This window comes from Taurulus bubalis (assembly GCF_910589615.1).
Source record: "Taurulus bubalis genome assembly, chromosome: 5".
Lineage (NCBI taxonomy): Eukaryota > Metazoa > Chordata > Actinopteri > Perciformes > Cottidae > Taurulus > Taurulus bubalis.
In genome coordinates this window covers 5,439,735-5,455,842 of record NC_136593.1, presented here as the reverse complement: position 1 = coordinate 5,455,842, position 16,108 = coordinate 5,439,735, and the positions used below count along the sequence as shown (strand labels likewise).

The following is a 16,108-nucleotide window of genomic DNA, read 5'->3' as shown; positions in this document are numbered from 1 at the left end:
AAGTATGAAAGCTGCAACTAGAGGTGATGATTCATCACAACAACAACTTGTAGATTTCTACAAGACACACTGTACTCAGAGAGAGTAAAGGAACAACTGTCTTTATAAAAGACAAACCATTTACAATATTAGAGGACACAGTACTCACTGTCTTTAAACAATACTTTTACAAATGGATTTAAACATTTTCACTTGGTGAACAAAACAAATAGTAAAAACTGACCTGAGAACAGGTCACATTCTTCTTAGTAAACAATGAATTCAATTGGATCCCAAAATGTAAAATTCTCATTGTCACTGTAAAACTGTGACAGTGTGACGTAAAACAAACCTTTTACAATAAAAGGATAAACACATTGATCTTAAAACAGATATTTTTTCATTGATCACATAATGTGAGGAAAAATCCATTATGACAGATCATCCATAAAAGGAAAATTAAATCAAAATGATCAATATTAATCAAGAGGCAACAAAAATGACCAATGTATAATATTGTACCAACACATGACATGATGTCAGGAATAAAAGTATCACAGGAAAATTGTGTCATTAATACCTCATTAAGAGAAAAGGGATCCACATTTGGATCTAACAACAGATCAATTTGGAGTAATCAGAGACATTAAAGTCCTTTAACACATGTCAAAAAGAAGAGTTAAAGTTTCTGATCAAAATGATCAATAAGAATGAAAAGATACTAATGTATCCATAGCTTTTACCATCCACAAATAAATGTAGTACAGTGATGCATAATAATAATTGCTGATGCAATCAGATTTGTTTCATGCAACATGCATGACAAGATGTTCTCTTTCTTAACTTGAAAGATAAAGTTGATGTTATTTCCTCAGGAAATGTCATCTTCCACAAAGAAAGCAGAAACTAAAAACAACCTTCTGTACAAACAGAAGAACAAGTTCATAACATCTCAGAATTCAGAAGAATTCACTTCCAGTAATCTTTGACCAATGTGGTCATCTCAGTTTGTCTGCTAGTAGCTCCAGTCTGTAGGCATCTACCACGGCCTCCAGGGGGCGCTGTTGACTGGACTCTTCTCTTTGCTGATGCTGGTCTGGACTGTGGAGCTCAGAGGAGAGAAGTCAGCCTCTCTCAGGTTCTTATCAGAGGAAGACTGCAGCTTGTTGAAGTGGTGTATCAGTCTTCTCTTGGACGGTGTCTTCACCTGCTCCTTGGACAGGAAGTGTGTCACCTCTTGGACACATCTGGAGTAGCCCTGACCAACAGCTGCAGAGTCCACAGCTTGATTCTGCTGCTGCAGTCGTCTCAGGACACAAACTGTCATCTCCAGGATGTCTGCTTTCTCCAGCTTGGAGTCTGGCTGCTGTTTGAGGAACTCTGGATCCAGGAGAGACTTGAGCTGCTCAATGCTGCTGTTGATTCTCTCTCTGCGCAACTTCTCCACCAGAGGCTTTCTGATCTGCAGAAAGAGGAACAAAGTCATTAATAAACTGATTCTGGAGGATAGAGTTAGCATGAAGAAAGACAACTTCTCATCAACAACATTTAAATCTTCTTGAATCTTCAATTTACCTTGTGGGTCAGAGTCAGATGCTCCTGAGAATTGGTCATTGCTGCAGTGGTTGTAGGTGCCATGTCTGGATCTCTGTGCTGTAGAGGTCTCTGTAGAGAGAATCTGATCTCTGCTGGCTTCATCCCTCCTATTTATACTCCCTCATCTCCATATGAATGTGTGGGTCTTGGTCTAGTTGGAGTTTCCCACAGTCTCTAACCAATCCCAGTGCTGGTCAAAAAGAATAAGCAGTGCTGAGCTGCCACATGCTTAGTGGTCATATAGAATGGGACAATAGTCAGATCTCAGAGGAACAGATGGAGGACTGGATCAATGACTTTAATGAATTGCACACGTGCAGCGAACCATCGACTTTTTAAATAGTCAAAGTGTAAGATTCACTTTCATCCTGTGATGACTCATATGCAACTAAATAAAAATATCAGTGTAAAATTGATTTATCAGCAGTATATCCCTAGAGTTTACAATGCAATACTAATTTCAAAGTCATAGAAGTGTAACTTAATATATTGAGATTTTTTTATCTTTCATATTTCAGGTTCCTCTATTACGCAATATTCATACTGAAGCAGCGTTTCATTTCAATACCGCCACACTCCTTTTTAACCGCCGTCTCTTCGGGGCCGAGGTCTTTTAGTCTTTTGTCCACTTGGCCGGCTTTGTGAGTCGCTTGTTCCTGGTTTCCCACACTCCTCTTTTCACTGCTTTTTCTGAAGGATCAATACAAGTGTGTCTCATTGTATGAGGCCTAGTGTGTGGCTTCTGCTATAGAGAAGAGTTTAAAGTAAACGTTGTTTTTTTTCTCTAGCACCTGATAACTTTGGATGCCCATTTACTGTGATGAGGAAAATGTATATCCTGTATGTCATAATTATGAGATAGTAAGTCATAATTATGACTTACTATCTCATAATTATGACTTACCGTATAAGTCGGGTTACAAGCCGCTACAACCTTCGGTGGGTGTCCCCGCTAGTTCCCCGTTGTAGCCAGCTAGCGCTGCTGCTAGTTCCCCACTAGCTTCCCTTAGCTCTCCGCTAGCTCCAGCTAGTTCCCAGACAACCACCAAAGGTAGCGAGACCAGTCCCGGCTCAACGCCCGACTCGGGCACAGGGGACGCGGGCAGTAGCAGCAGCAGCGGGGAGCTAGCAGCAGCAGCGGGGAGCTAGCAGCAGCAACGGGGAGCTAGCAGCAGCAGCGGGGAGCTAGTAGCAGCAGCGGGGAGCTAGCAGCAGCGGGGAGCTAGCAGCAGCGCTAGCTTGCTACAGCGGGGACACCCACAGAAGGCAGTAGCGGCTTGTAAGCCGACTTTTCCGGTACTATCTCATAATTATGACTTGATGACTTACTATCTCACAATTATGACTTACAGATCGTAATTGTTTCACCACAGTGGTGGAAATTGGCTTCCATAGATAACTGCACCAAAGTAAAAAAAAAACTTTACAAAAAATACAAAAATACACATCAATAATAACATTGTACATTGCCCTGTTGTCGGACTAATAATGGATAATCTCATCTCGTTTTAACATAATTTCATCCTAACAACAAATTGAAATGTGAGTTTGCTCATTTCCATTGATTATTAGAAGCCTATTTAATTTTTCTGAGCGCTAGAAGAGAAGATGTGTATATCTGGTGAATGTAGTTTTTTTTTTTTTATTAATTCCATCCGTCCCACTTATTTAAAGTTCAAAGTTCTGGATATGTGTTTTTTTTTAAACTAACAGGGACATTTTGGGATTAAAATGGGTTCTCGATTTTTACAATGTTATTTATTTAATGGTAATAGAATGAATGAATGTGTATGATGCAGGTCAGTGCAGAATTGATGATGAACTCATGTGGGGTCCAGACCAATAACTGAGGAAGGAACTGTTCACTCATCCGTGCTGTTCATAAAACATGTGGCCTCAATTAATAATCTATCACAGTAGCGCATTCATTCACCTACTCAAACCTGTCGTGACTAAAATAGCTACGCCCAGCAATGCCATGTGTTGTGAACGTATACATGATCAGTGAAAACACAAAACCACCATGTCATAGCTAATTAAAATCTCTTTATTACAATCACATGTACATCATCAAATTCCAAAAAGCTTGCTGTTGTGAAAACTACCCTTGCACAGACAGATGGAGGTGGGGTTGCAGGCTGGATGGAGGGATTGTCAGATGAAGTAAAACGAATGTTGCGTTCCCCAGCAGCAAGTGTCTCCGCTCCAGTGTGCTTTTAATTTCACATCACATGAGGACAGCAGCTCTATTTTCAGCTCTCGGCGTCCTTGTGTAACGTAAGCAAAGAGAGTGAAGGGGGTGGGGGCGGGTGGGAATGAAAAATTCTTTCTTCGTCATCCATTATTCAGGCTTTTTGAGTCACAGCTGAGAGAAAGAGAAAGGGAAAGCATGGAAGCAAACAGATTCCAGATTTTTTTCTTCTCTCTCTCTTTCCGAGTTTGAGTGTTTTAAACCAACAGTTTGAAATATCTGTTAGTCCTCCTTGTTCTCTGCGTTCTCTCAAGTCTGATGAGAGGATGGTTGTCGGTTTACTCCCTGTGTGTCCGGTACAGAGAGAGGCCGAGGAACACGCTCAGCTTAGCACAAAGACTGTGACCGGAGGGGAACTGCTAGCCTAGCTCAAGCTTCCGGCAACTCCGAGGGCTGTCTGATTTTGAAATGAACCAGTTGCTTTGGAATGGCAACCTGACGATGATTAACGGAGCTTCTGAGATGCCCAGTTTGGCCTCCGACTGATCAGTGGTTCAGCTCGGTGTCGTGGCGAGTGATGGCTGTTTCCCTGGTTGGATTTAACAACCGAGCCTATCACAGTTTGGTTGAGGGGGTGGCTTTACAAATGGGAACGTAAGGAAAATGAAAAGGCAAGCGAGGCGAGGATGAGCTATTTGCAAATGTACAGGTTGTTCTCGGTCAACGTAAGAAAAAAGGCCTTTCGTGTTGCAATTTTTGTTCCGCGAAAGATGATGGGTATCAATCACCTTCTTTCTTTTTGGACTTTGGACTCTTTCTTTTGGCAGTTTGCAAATTGTTGGATTGATGCCTATGTTTGTGAGCGAAGAGGACACGACACATGAATCAGACAGCTTTGGAGTCATTTAGACTTTTCTTTTTCTCCATCCACCACCACCGATCCAGACTGAAATATAAAACTATTTGGATGGATTTCCATAAAATTTGGTTTCATCATTTATGGCACCCTCGGGATTCACTGTAATCACTTGTAAGATACATTTTAGTTTTTATCTTTAGTCATTAGGTAAACATTTAACCAATGCTTAATTGGTTCCCATCAGCCTCAACTGCGCTCAATGTGCAGAGCTTTTAGACAAATGTTAGCATGCTACAAGTAAACTAAACTAAAAGTAAACTTTTAATGGCAATAGGCTCGTAGTTTCCCTCTGATCCCAATCGTTGTGCCAACCAAGCTAAACACATCTGGTAAAACCACAACTTGTCCTTTTATATATTTCTATTTCTACACATGTTAAATTCATAAGATTAAACATTTAACGTTGGAAGGTTTTTTCTTTTGCTTCCTGTATTTGTGCTAAACACGTGCCGGACACATCTCTGTATGGACACACAGAGGAGGAACTGAAACATGTGACTCTGGAGGCAGGGAACAAGGAGATTTATCTGGAATTGTTGTCGTGTTCCTTTAAGAGTGTCAGTGATCCTATTTATATTTCATGGATGCCACGTTTAACATTCAGAACAAACTGAACCACTTTCCATGAATTTTAACAATATTGTGAGTGTTAAACGTACTAATACTACAATGTTAATCTCTGTGCTGTATATACAGCCTCCATAACACAGCTATAAACCTACAGAACCACATGATAAACCACTGGAGGCTAACTCCAACCTCGTCTGCACCTTCCGAACAAAATCAATATGTACATGTCATAATGACACAAAACAACAGTAAAATTCAATTTAGCCGTTTAAAGAGACAGTAATATTCACATTTTGTGTTCACTCGTTGAAAATGATAAATCAAAGTTTCACCAGATTTTAAGTAAATAAAGTAGATTTTAAAAGATCATACAAACTGTTCACATTGGTTTCATAACCACCACAAGAAAAATACTGAAATATGTCCAACACAATAACAATAAACTTATTTTTTTCCTCCCCAAATCACTATGATAGTCTATAAATAAAACATCGAAACACACTGTTGTTCTATCTACAGTCGTTCCACTGGCCTCCGTCCCTGGTACAGAAAGGTAGGGGAAACTTTTTCGTATAAAAAATGATGTGCAAAAAGTTGTTTTCTTAGGTCCCTCTCATGGAAAACAATGTAAAGAAATAATGTAAATATCTACATAACCTTTTGCTCTTGCCATTTTAGATTCTAGGATTACTGTGCACTTGCGGTGACTCGTCACGTTTGTGCATCTGTTTGATTTAAAACGAGTTACTGCATTCGATGGACGCCTGACAGGCAGCGCACGCAACACTGTCATTGTCATATTAAAACTAGCTTGAGGTATTATTGCACTTTTTCCCGAACTGCAGACCTGGAATCAGAAGATTTCAGATGTTCTCACAATGTGCCTGCTTTTAGTGGAATGTCAGCACTGACTTGAGCTCAAAGTTCAGCCGCTGCAGCAGTCTGGACAAGGTAAAGTTGACTTGAGGTGTATCCTCTTTTCTTTGAAATTGTCTCCACACAGTCAACTGTAGATTTCAGTAAACATGCATAAGCTGTTACCTGGGTAGGTAGATCTGTAAACATCCTGCCAACAGTAAAGACACCAGCAGGAACAGAGAACCATGTGCCATGGAGGGAAAACACATCTTATGCTGTATTCACGCCGTGTCAGCAGCAGAACAGTAAGAATGGGGGGGAGAACTCCTTTTTCCGAATATGTTTTGTGTTTTTTCATGATTATTTTTGCCAGAGAAGCAAAGAAAAGCCGACAACTCATGGTGCTCGTGCTCGTAAACTTAGTGTTAATTGGTGTGGTTTCTGTCGTGGCAATGTTTCACACGGTGAGCTCCGCAGCACATTAAAAAAAGAAGAAGAAACAGTTCAGTCATCCTCACAAATGACTCTGTGCGCATTCACAAGAGCGTAGGCCTGCTGCCGCCTACCCCTCCGACACCGATCCAGTCATGTTTACACTGGAAACAATGGAGGCGTGATAACCATGCACTGTTTGAAACAAGTCTGTTGTCTGATTGTAACCACACCAGATAAATAGACATTAAGTCTACGTTAGCTATTACACTAAAAATTTATAACAAATAGGTCAAATGACAATACATTTGACCTATTTGTTATTCATTTTTAGTGAATATCTCCTATTTAATTATCTAAGTTAATTGTTTATTTAGATGTAACTGCCAGTGGTGGTGACTTTTCAACCATTTCGCCACTGTTTTTATTGATAAATCTGGAATTTCTGCTACCTCCGACTCCAAATTACAAGTGCAGTCTTTATACGACGTGAATGCGGGATGAACACCAACTGAAACACAATATTTTATGGATTAAAGCTGCAGTCAAAATGCTCATCAAACCTCCATGACACATTGTTCCCCATCCCTGATCAACACGGTTTCACTAGTGTTTAACAACCAAAAAAATCAGGTTGCGTTTGTTTTTCTTCTTCTTCATTTCAGTTACAAAAGCTCCCACCGATTGATCTTTTAAATGTAAACAGAGTCTCTATAAAAACCATTCAGGATTTGGTATCAAATCTCATGTCATTGTCTGCATTGCTACAGTTGATGTGTTCTGTGGCCCTGATGGAAAAGTAGTGGTGTGTGGTCTATCGTTAGTGCTCAGCCAGGTACATCACGCAGAACAGTATTGCTCCCCGAAATCTCATGGTCTGTTTGAGGATTTGAGTCTTAACCCACTTTTTTTTTGTTGTAATTTTTGTCAAAGATTCTGTGAAATACATGTAGCATAAAATGTAGCATGAAGCACGTGATGCAAACATACGCGCACATCTGACCTTGTTCCGCTGTTTGTCTTTACAAGCGCCATGCACTGACACACACGTGGTGTCCGGAGTGCTGTACAGTGGTGACACGGCCACACATAAAGCTATCAGTTGAGGTGATGCACAGCGATGACAGTGAGGTTCCCTCTCGCGCGCACATTCATTAAAGGAACAGTCTGACATTTACGTAAATCCTCTTGTATGCCATCTTTCCCAGAGTCATGTGACAGGATGGATATCGGTTTCATTTTAGTGCTTTCGGGACACAGATGAAGAGGACCTCGTTCTTCGTTGGTAGACAGCTGAAGTCTCAAAAATGCTCCCCAAAAAAGAACAGAGACAGCAGGGTGGCAAACAGTGCACACGGTTCTGTACGTGTGTGTGTGTGTGTGTGTGTGTACAGGGCTCTGCATGGATCTGAGCAGAACATTGAAGACCCAGCAAGCTACACAGTAAATAAAGTCCAATTTGGGCTGCAAGTAACATTCATTGTATTTTAACGATTAATCGATTGTTTGTTTTGTCTTCAAATTGTCAGAAAATTGTGTCGTTCTCGGATGACTCGTGTTCTCAAAAATCCTATTTGTCCACAACTCAAAGGTTTTCAGTTTACTGTCACATAGGAGCAATGAAACCAGAATTACACTACCCAAACCGATTAATCGATTTCCTAAATTGTTGGTGATTCATTTAATAGTTTACAACTAATCAATGAATCGTTGCAGCTCTAAATCAGTCAGCTTTGGAGTGGTTGGAAAGTGTTTGTTTTTTATTTTTTTCAGATTAAGCCAGGCTGAACACGTCCTGGACTTTTCTCTGTACCGGACACACAAAGATGAAACTGATATCCACCTGACTTCGGAGAAGACCGAACACGAGGATTTACTCAAATGTCGTTGTGTTAGCGTAACATCACACACACACACACACACACACACACACACACACACACACACACACACTCACACGGAGTTACAGTTAGACGTGGTGCCCATGCAGTTATACGGTGGTGACCGTCAGCAGGGAGCTGGTGCACAGCATGCCGTCCTGGTTGTGCAGCCTGGTCCCGTGAGTCAGCAGCTCCTCTACTGTCGTCCAGTCATCCAACAGCTTCCTGTTCCTCAGGCGACTCAGCTTCCTCTGACTTAGCTCCAGGACCGTGTTGCACCTCCCTTCTGCAAAAGCCCCGCCCCCTCGGCCGTCCAGCACACTTCCGTCTCCAACAGAGACCCCTCCGCCCCCGGCGATAGCTCCTCCCCTGATGATGACGTCGCGTAAAGTCCCTCCTCTGGCCTGCATCTGCTGCTGCTGCTGCCTCTGCTCGCGGGCCAACAGGAAGTGTTCCCTTCTCTCCATTCGACTCCAGTACCGACCCATCAGCATGTCGGTATTGGTCTCCTCATCTGTGCTCATCCCACTGCGTTCATCCGCCAGTTGAGACGCCCGGTCTCTCAGGAGCTGGTTCCTGGAGACCCGCGAGGTTGCGTTGGGTTTGGAGCTTGGATTGACTTTTGGCTGCAAACCACAGCTGGGATTAGGGCTTGAACATGCATTCATGTGTCCCATCTTGGCATCCCATCCAGCAGCATAGCCGGCCCCTGTGTGGCCCTCCAGGGTGCTGTAGAGACCTCTGCCTCCCCCGCCACCCTGGGACTGACGGTTGGCCGGTTTCGGCCAGGTGTCGTTGACGTCTCCGGCCTGAGGAGGGTGGATCAAACCCTGGAGGTGCTGCTGCTCTCGCGCTCGGCACCTCCCCAGCTCCTGCTGCCTCTCTCTTTCCATCTCCTCTTGAATCTGCGCCTCCCTCTCCCGCTCCCTCTCCCTTTCCAGCTCTTTCTCTTGCATTTGCCTCTTTTGTTCCAGTTCCCTCTCCATCTCTCTGTCCCTTTCCGTCACCAATTGCTCAGACATCAAGCTTCTGTCTTGCGAGTGCCACCATTCCTGGTGAGCGATCTGGGCATTAGCGTTGTTGTCGTAGCAGCACTCGTGGGTGTTGGTGCCCCTCATGTGCCCCATAGCGCTGGGGTGCTGCTGTGGAGGGAGGGCCAGGCCTGCTGGGTGAGACGCCAACACACCAGCCACCAGCTCACCTTCCTCCGGCAGGCCCGGTGGGAGGACGGTATGGGGCTGGGCCCCTCCGCAGTGGTGCAGGGTTGCGGCGCAGTAGGAGGGGGAGGCCGGGTGGCTGGCTCGACGGCGGTACTCCTGTGGAGGAGGGCGGTGGTGCAGAGTTCGGCTTCTCCTCAGCATCCCCACTGAACTGGAGCTCTGGTGGTGCTGCTGCATGGGTACGAGTGATCTCCGGTGGCTGGAGGGGGTGCTGCAGGTGGAGAGGACCGGGGCAGTCATTCGTGAGGCTCCAGCATGGGCGTGGGACGGGTTGAAGAGGGCGCCACTGCTGGAGCTGTGACGGTTCAGACAGGGCCGGTCAGCTTTATGGAACTGGACCGATGAAACCCTGGAAATACAGACAGACAGTGAGGTCAGCAAACAAATACCAACATCGATATTCAGGAGTCACAAGAAGTCACTCTAGCAAACACATGAACCCTAGATTGATATTTAAGTTCATCTATGACACAAAGCTATGCAATTCTTGAATAATTGGTTTGGCATTCTTGGTAAATTAACAAAATAAAAAGTGCTTCAAACATTTGCACATCTGTGTTAACTTTCTCTATGGTTCAAACATAGAGATACTGGTTGAGAAAACTTTAAGAGTTAGAGGTATGACTGTATAAGTGACTTATATCACTGACTGAGTCATATTTTCTTCTGTCTCTCAATGTCCACAGGTGTCGTTGATTGTTATCATGGAAATATGGTCTTTTTTTGGTATATTTGACAAGTTTAACAGCAAAACGGTGACCGTACAAACCACCAACTCAGATGTTGTCGCTATGTGATTCGATCTTCTAACACACCCAGTCTGCCCTTTTGCAGGAGCAGCTGTTCTACCAGCTTCTACCTGAAAAGTCCGCGGGGTGGGATGTCCATGAGGGGCCCGGCATCCTCGTCCATCTCGAGGTCCATCTCGAGCTGCAGGCGTGGACACTGAGGCTGCATGGTCAGCGCCTCAGGGATGGCCTCGAGAAGCTCGCGGTGGCTCTTGGGGCAGCTGTCACGCCGCTCCCGCCTCTCGCAGGGCTCGCCCTGATGTTGCAGCCGGGCGTTGTACATCCGCATTCGCTTCTCCAGCAGCCTCTGGAAGTGCCTGAACTCCCCGGTGCTCACGCTGTAGAAGCCCGAGTCGCTGAGCTCTGAGGAAATAAAGGACTCGGAGGAAGGAGAGCCGCCTCCTCCGAAGCCTCCGCAACCCCCCGGGGCCAGGGCCCCGTGGGGATGACAGTCCTCCAGGCCTCCCTCCTCGGTCTCCAGCCCCGACAGGTCCCCCTGGTGCAGGGAACCATCGGTCCAGCCGAGGCCGCTGTCGAGCTCATGGTGCAGCGGCAGGAAGTTTAGCGGCTTCTCCAGCATGAAGTCCTCGTCGTCCGTCTGCAACAACACAAATAACCAAAACACTATAAATAACTGCTTTTTAAAAATGTTTTATCTGCGTGGGACTGCGGCACCTTCTGAGCGATGACTAACTGTGTCTGTAGCAGTGAGAAACTGTCAAATATAGAAGGTTAGTAGTGAATTCTCGCTCTGAATCTTTGTCTATTTAATTATTCTTTTATCAGCCATTTCCATACTGAAACACAAGTATACTAACTCACATATTTTAGTAAGATTGGCTTCTTCAGTTAAAAAATAAGGGTGCCCATATTCTGTATTTCTCTTTTCAACAAGTCTTATGAAAAGACCAAAACCCCAAATGTGTTTGTCCACCTCTCTCTACTCTACTTTGTGAGTTTCCTACTCTGTCTGTAACACTCAGACACAAACCTTTTGGTTCCTACTGAACATGGACATCTTTAACAGCTGAACGCATGTCATTCGACAGATAAATATTCCATCAAATCCAACCCTTATTCCTTATACTCTCTGGCTGTGACACAAAGCTATGGGCAGAATGCACACTATGCATGGTTCACTACCAAAAGATATTATTAATGATATTTATAGAGCGATACAAATTATTCCTGTTGTTTTCTACTCAGTACTGAAAGTCTGTTTTCTTAACTGACACAGTTATTTAAACATGATGATATGCAGCTGTAAGATACACAGTGTTGGATACCTGACTGTGGCAGCCATTGGGTTCTTCCAGGTTCGCATTGCAACATCCCATCAGGCAGTTCTGTCCCTTTGGTCCACGACCAGTCAGTTCTGGATCCTGAGGGATTCATGATGGGGAACAATGACGAAGCGTTTTTATGTTTATGTGTTGTTCATTCATTATTTTATTGCAGGAATCCTTTGTCAAGTCCGGACTAAACGGTCAATTTAAAGCATTTTAAATTGCATTTTAAATCTTATCTTATAATAAGATATCCAATCATTTTATCCAAGATTGTAGCATTTAAATTGCAACATTTTCTGTGTGTGTGTAGTTTAGTGTCACCTGGTGGCCGATGTCCACAGTATCCCGTGGAGAGCTGGACAGGTAGCTGTACCGTCCCGCTTCACAGTGATCTTGTGGCAGAGACATATGGCTGTAATAATGTCTGAAACGGACAAGAACACAGAATTAAAACATCTTCAAGACAAAGTCGTGCAGAACTAAAGACCCTAATATACTCCCTTTGTCTAATATACTGCCTTTGTCCATCATTCATATTGATCATGATGACTTTATGCTCACTCGCTTCATTGCTTTGACCCGATTAAAAGAAATACACTGTCAGATAATCGATTAATAGACATTCATCAGGTATCATTAAATTAAATGTATCCAATGTGAGTCTGCAAACCAAATAGAAATATAAAGAAGTTTATTTCTGATTCTCAAGACAATGTTCAAACAGCATTTTATAGCACCTCACAGTAATCAAACCATGATTGCAGGTATCATTGCGGGCGATATAGAAGAAAAAAAAAGTCACAATTTATTTCAGGGAGGATCCCGATCAAATCACAATAATTTTATCAAACTGGTTTCTTTAAATATTTATAAATTATTTCAAAATCCACATAGGTATGAACTAGATCCGGTGCACAGCACTTATTTAAAAAGAAAATATGTTACTTTTAAAGCTGGTTTGTGTGTGTGTGTGTGTGTGTGTGTGTGTGTGTGTGTGTGTGTGTGTGTGTGTGTGTGTGTGTGTGTGTGTGTGTGTGTGTGTGTGTGTGTGTGTGTGTATGTGTTTACCTGTCCTGGTAGGAGGGGCTTGAGGCGCTGAGCCCCGTCATCAGTGGGAGCGGCAGGTTGAGATGCTGCAGGTTGAGGGGAAGCGGCTCCCAGATGCCCCGGTCGGCCTCGGCAACACACCCCCTCTGACCCTTGATCTGCATGGTGATTGGACGCTGGCTGGCCGCCAGGATTCGCAGAGCATCCCGCTGGCTCAGGTTGGCAAGACTCCGCCCGCTCACCTGAGACGAGCACAGAGAGGACGAGAAGTCATGTGACGGTCGTAAACACGGAGCGAGATCACCATTAGTCACGTTTGAGTCCACTTCATGAAGGTTCGTTCCCTCTCACTTTTAGCACGATATTTCACCATCTTCACCAGATGGACGTCGACTTTGTCTGTCTGGCGTTTGGTGTGAAACGAATGTGCCATGAAACCCAAACTAGGAGCTTAAAGCAGCTAAAAAGCTCCTCAGAGTTGATATTCTCTGTAGATTAACAAATACACACTAGCATCACATATTACTCTGTTAATTACATGTTTATATGAACATATTGATCAGTAGAGCGTCATTCTATGTGCTTATAATGTCAAAGCATCTGATTTGAATGGATTTAAGGAAAAAAATCAATCTCAAACAGGAAAATCTATTGATCTATTTCATGTTAATCATCTGATAGCAAACAATTTCCCAAATGGTCCCCAACTATTGGCTCTGTCGAAGAACTGGCTCTGAACTGGCATCACTAGCACTGGTGTTAGCTATAAATGTGACAATACTACAATGTTTCCACGTTCTACCGTCACAGATTGATGGTGAGTATCGTGCTACAGCGTTAAGGCAGCTGTTTAGCGGATAGCCGCTGAAACATCTCCGCCAACCGAAGAATCTGGCGAGCATTATAAATCCAACAACCCAACACATTACGGCCGTTTACGCTCTCAAAACACGCAGTGAATGAGAGACGGATTTAGGAGTTTTTGCAGGTTTTTTCGGTCATATATATTTAATTAAAATAGAAAGGCGATGCTGTTTTGCCCTTGTTGTTGACTGAGCACTGTGCTGGACTTTAAAAAAAGAGCCTATTAAATGTTACATTGCTGGTCAGCAACCAGTCATATGGTAACTTAGGAAGTGCAGGTGCAGTTAAGACACCAGGCATAACTTGGTTTGAATGAAAACTCAACTCCTGACATTTGCTTCTGATGCTTTTCTCTACTGCTTTGGAAGAAGGAAGTAACGCAAGTAACTGACGAACCAGCTTTAAAAGTAACATATTTCCTTTCTAAATAAAAGTGCTGTGCAGCGGATCTAACCTATGTGGATTTTGAAGAGTAACTTAACTTAATTGGCAAACCAGTTTGTTAAAATGATTGTGATTTGCTATATCGCCGCTCCTTAATACCTGCACTCCAACTACTCTACACGAGTAAATCAGTGTACTGGTCACGGTTAGCAGAGCAACTGGTCCTCCTCACCCTGTAAAAGCACAAAGCCTTCTTTGGTTCTGGGGGGGTAACCCTGATGATGTCATAGTGATGTCATCAGAGTTACCTCCGCTCGGGCTGGAAGGCTACAGATGCAAGGAGAGTTTTAAAGACGTGTCTGTTTACCAGGCAGGAAGGGACTATCTGGTTGCATTATGGGAAATGTAGGTTCAAGTGTTGGGGGAGTTTGATCCATTCTAAGGGCTTAAAGTCACCATTTCTCTGCCTCAGCTGCACCTCTCTCTCTTCTTCAATCTGTTTCTCTTAAATCCAGCAACTGTATGGAAGTTGGAATGCTGTCATGCCTTGTGGGAAAACGTCATCAACGATACCACAATCACATTTTAGTCTGCACGCTACCATTTTAACTGCACTTCTCGTCTCTCCTTTTTTCTTTTTTTTTTACAGTGTACACAACACACCATGGACTGAAAACTCTGAATTAGCTCAAATTATGCAACTGGGTCACAAGACACAGTTCTGCCTGCAGACAGATGGTGGATTTAGTCCAATATGACAAACAGTCACTTTTTTTTTGCCATTTAAAATAAATTATGACGAGTGTGAACATGGTGTCCATGTTTCCATTAATGGGTTAACACCTACGAGCCAGTATGAGCCTCATCCTGCCTTGCTCACGCACACACGCACACACACACACACACACACACAAACACACACACACGCGCACACACATGCATCTCAGCGACCATCGAATTAGATGCATGAACAGCATTGTTAAATCCAGCACATCACAACCATGAGTCACCTTCCGCTACATTCAACCAGGCGCACACGCGTACACACACACACACACACATAGCATGAGCTGAGGAGCACAAAATGGCACCTGTGTGTGGATACAGAGGACGGCAGCAGAACGACGGTGAGCTTTCAGCAGATGGAGATGACGAATGTGAACCACAGTCTTGCACACAACATGACAATTCTACATATTCACTAAAAACTGTCTTAGATTGAAAGGCACATAAATTAGGTTCATTATCCACGAATGCAGAGTCCAGCAGAAATCATGAAATTATGCCATTTTGTATCCAAACACACACACACACACACACACACACTCTCCCTCTCGGACACACACCCCTCAAAGCGCCTCGCAGAGCTCAGTTCCATCTTCTTCAAATGAGACGTGATAAAACACACACGGCATCGTTTGTGACATCGAGGCCGATCTTTGGACGCTCACCGTTTGGTCACTCATCCACGGTCCAGAGAGCCAGCAGCCCATCGTCACGGCAACAGAGGACAGCCGCCTTGGTTCCTGTTAAAATCGACGATGCTGCTGCTTCCTCCAGCAGATCGTCTCCTCCTCCTCCTCCTCCTCCTCTTCCTCACTCTCTCCGTCTATCTCTCACTATCACTCTCTCCTCAGCATCTGACCCCTCCTCACTATCCTCCTCCTCTCCTCTCCTCTTCTACGTATCCGTCTTTCTTCCTTTTTTCATCTGCTTCTTCAGCGCCTCTGTCCTCGCCCCTCCCCCTCCTTCACAGCTCCCGCTGCTTTTAGCATCCTGCACACACGCACGCACAATTATGCATGCATGCAGCTCTGCAAACATAGAAAAATATGCGCAGGCTGACACAGTGTGTTCAGGGACGGAGAGGGGAAACACACGCAGTCACACGGCGAGGAAGGTGTCTGATTGGCGGCCTGTTCGGGGTCATTAGCCAATCAGAGGCAGCGGTCTCCCTCTGGGTGTCTTCCTTTCTGGCTGAAACGCCTCACGAAGCCTCAACATGTACAGGAGGGAGCCTGTACTGCAGCGATACACACAGTAACAGAGGAAACACACCATCCAACCATCCATCTTCGAGCTATTCATCCA

General features: G+C 44.1%; 1 protein-coding gene across 1 annotated transcript; it reads right to left on the bottom strand.

Annotated features, from left to right (window-relative positions):
- Positions 1-1,018: 1,018 nt before the first annotated feature.
- LOC306736110 (transcription factor HES-5-like) lies at positions 1,019-1,677 on the bottom strand (the record flags this gene model as incomplete). The annotated part of the gene is made up of 2 exons (XM_079217707.1): positions 1,019-1,441; positions 1,555-1,677. The coding sequence occupies 2 exons, from the start codon at positions 1,675-1,677 to the stop codon at positions 1,019-1,021; spliced, it is 546 nt and encodes a 181-aa protein (XP_079073833.1).
- Positions 1,678-16,108: the final 14,431 nt, after the last annotated feature.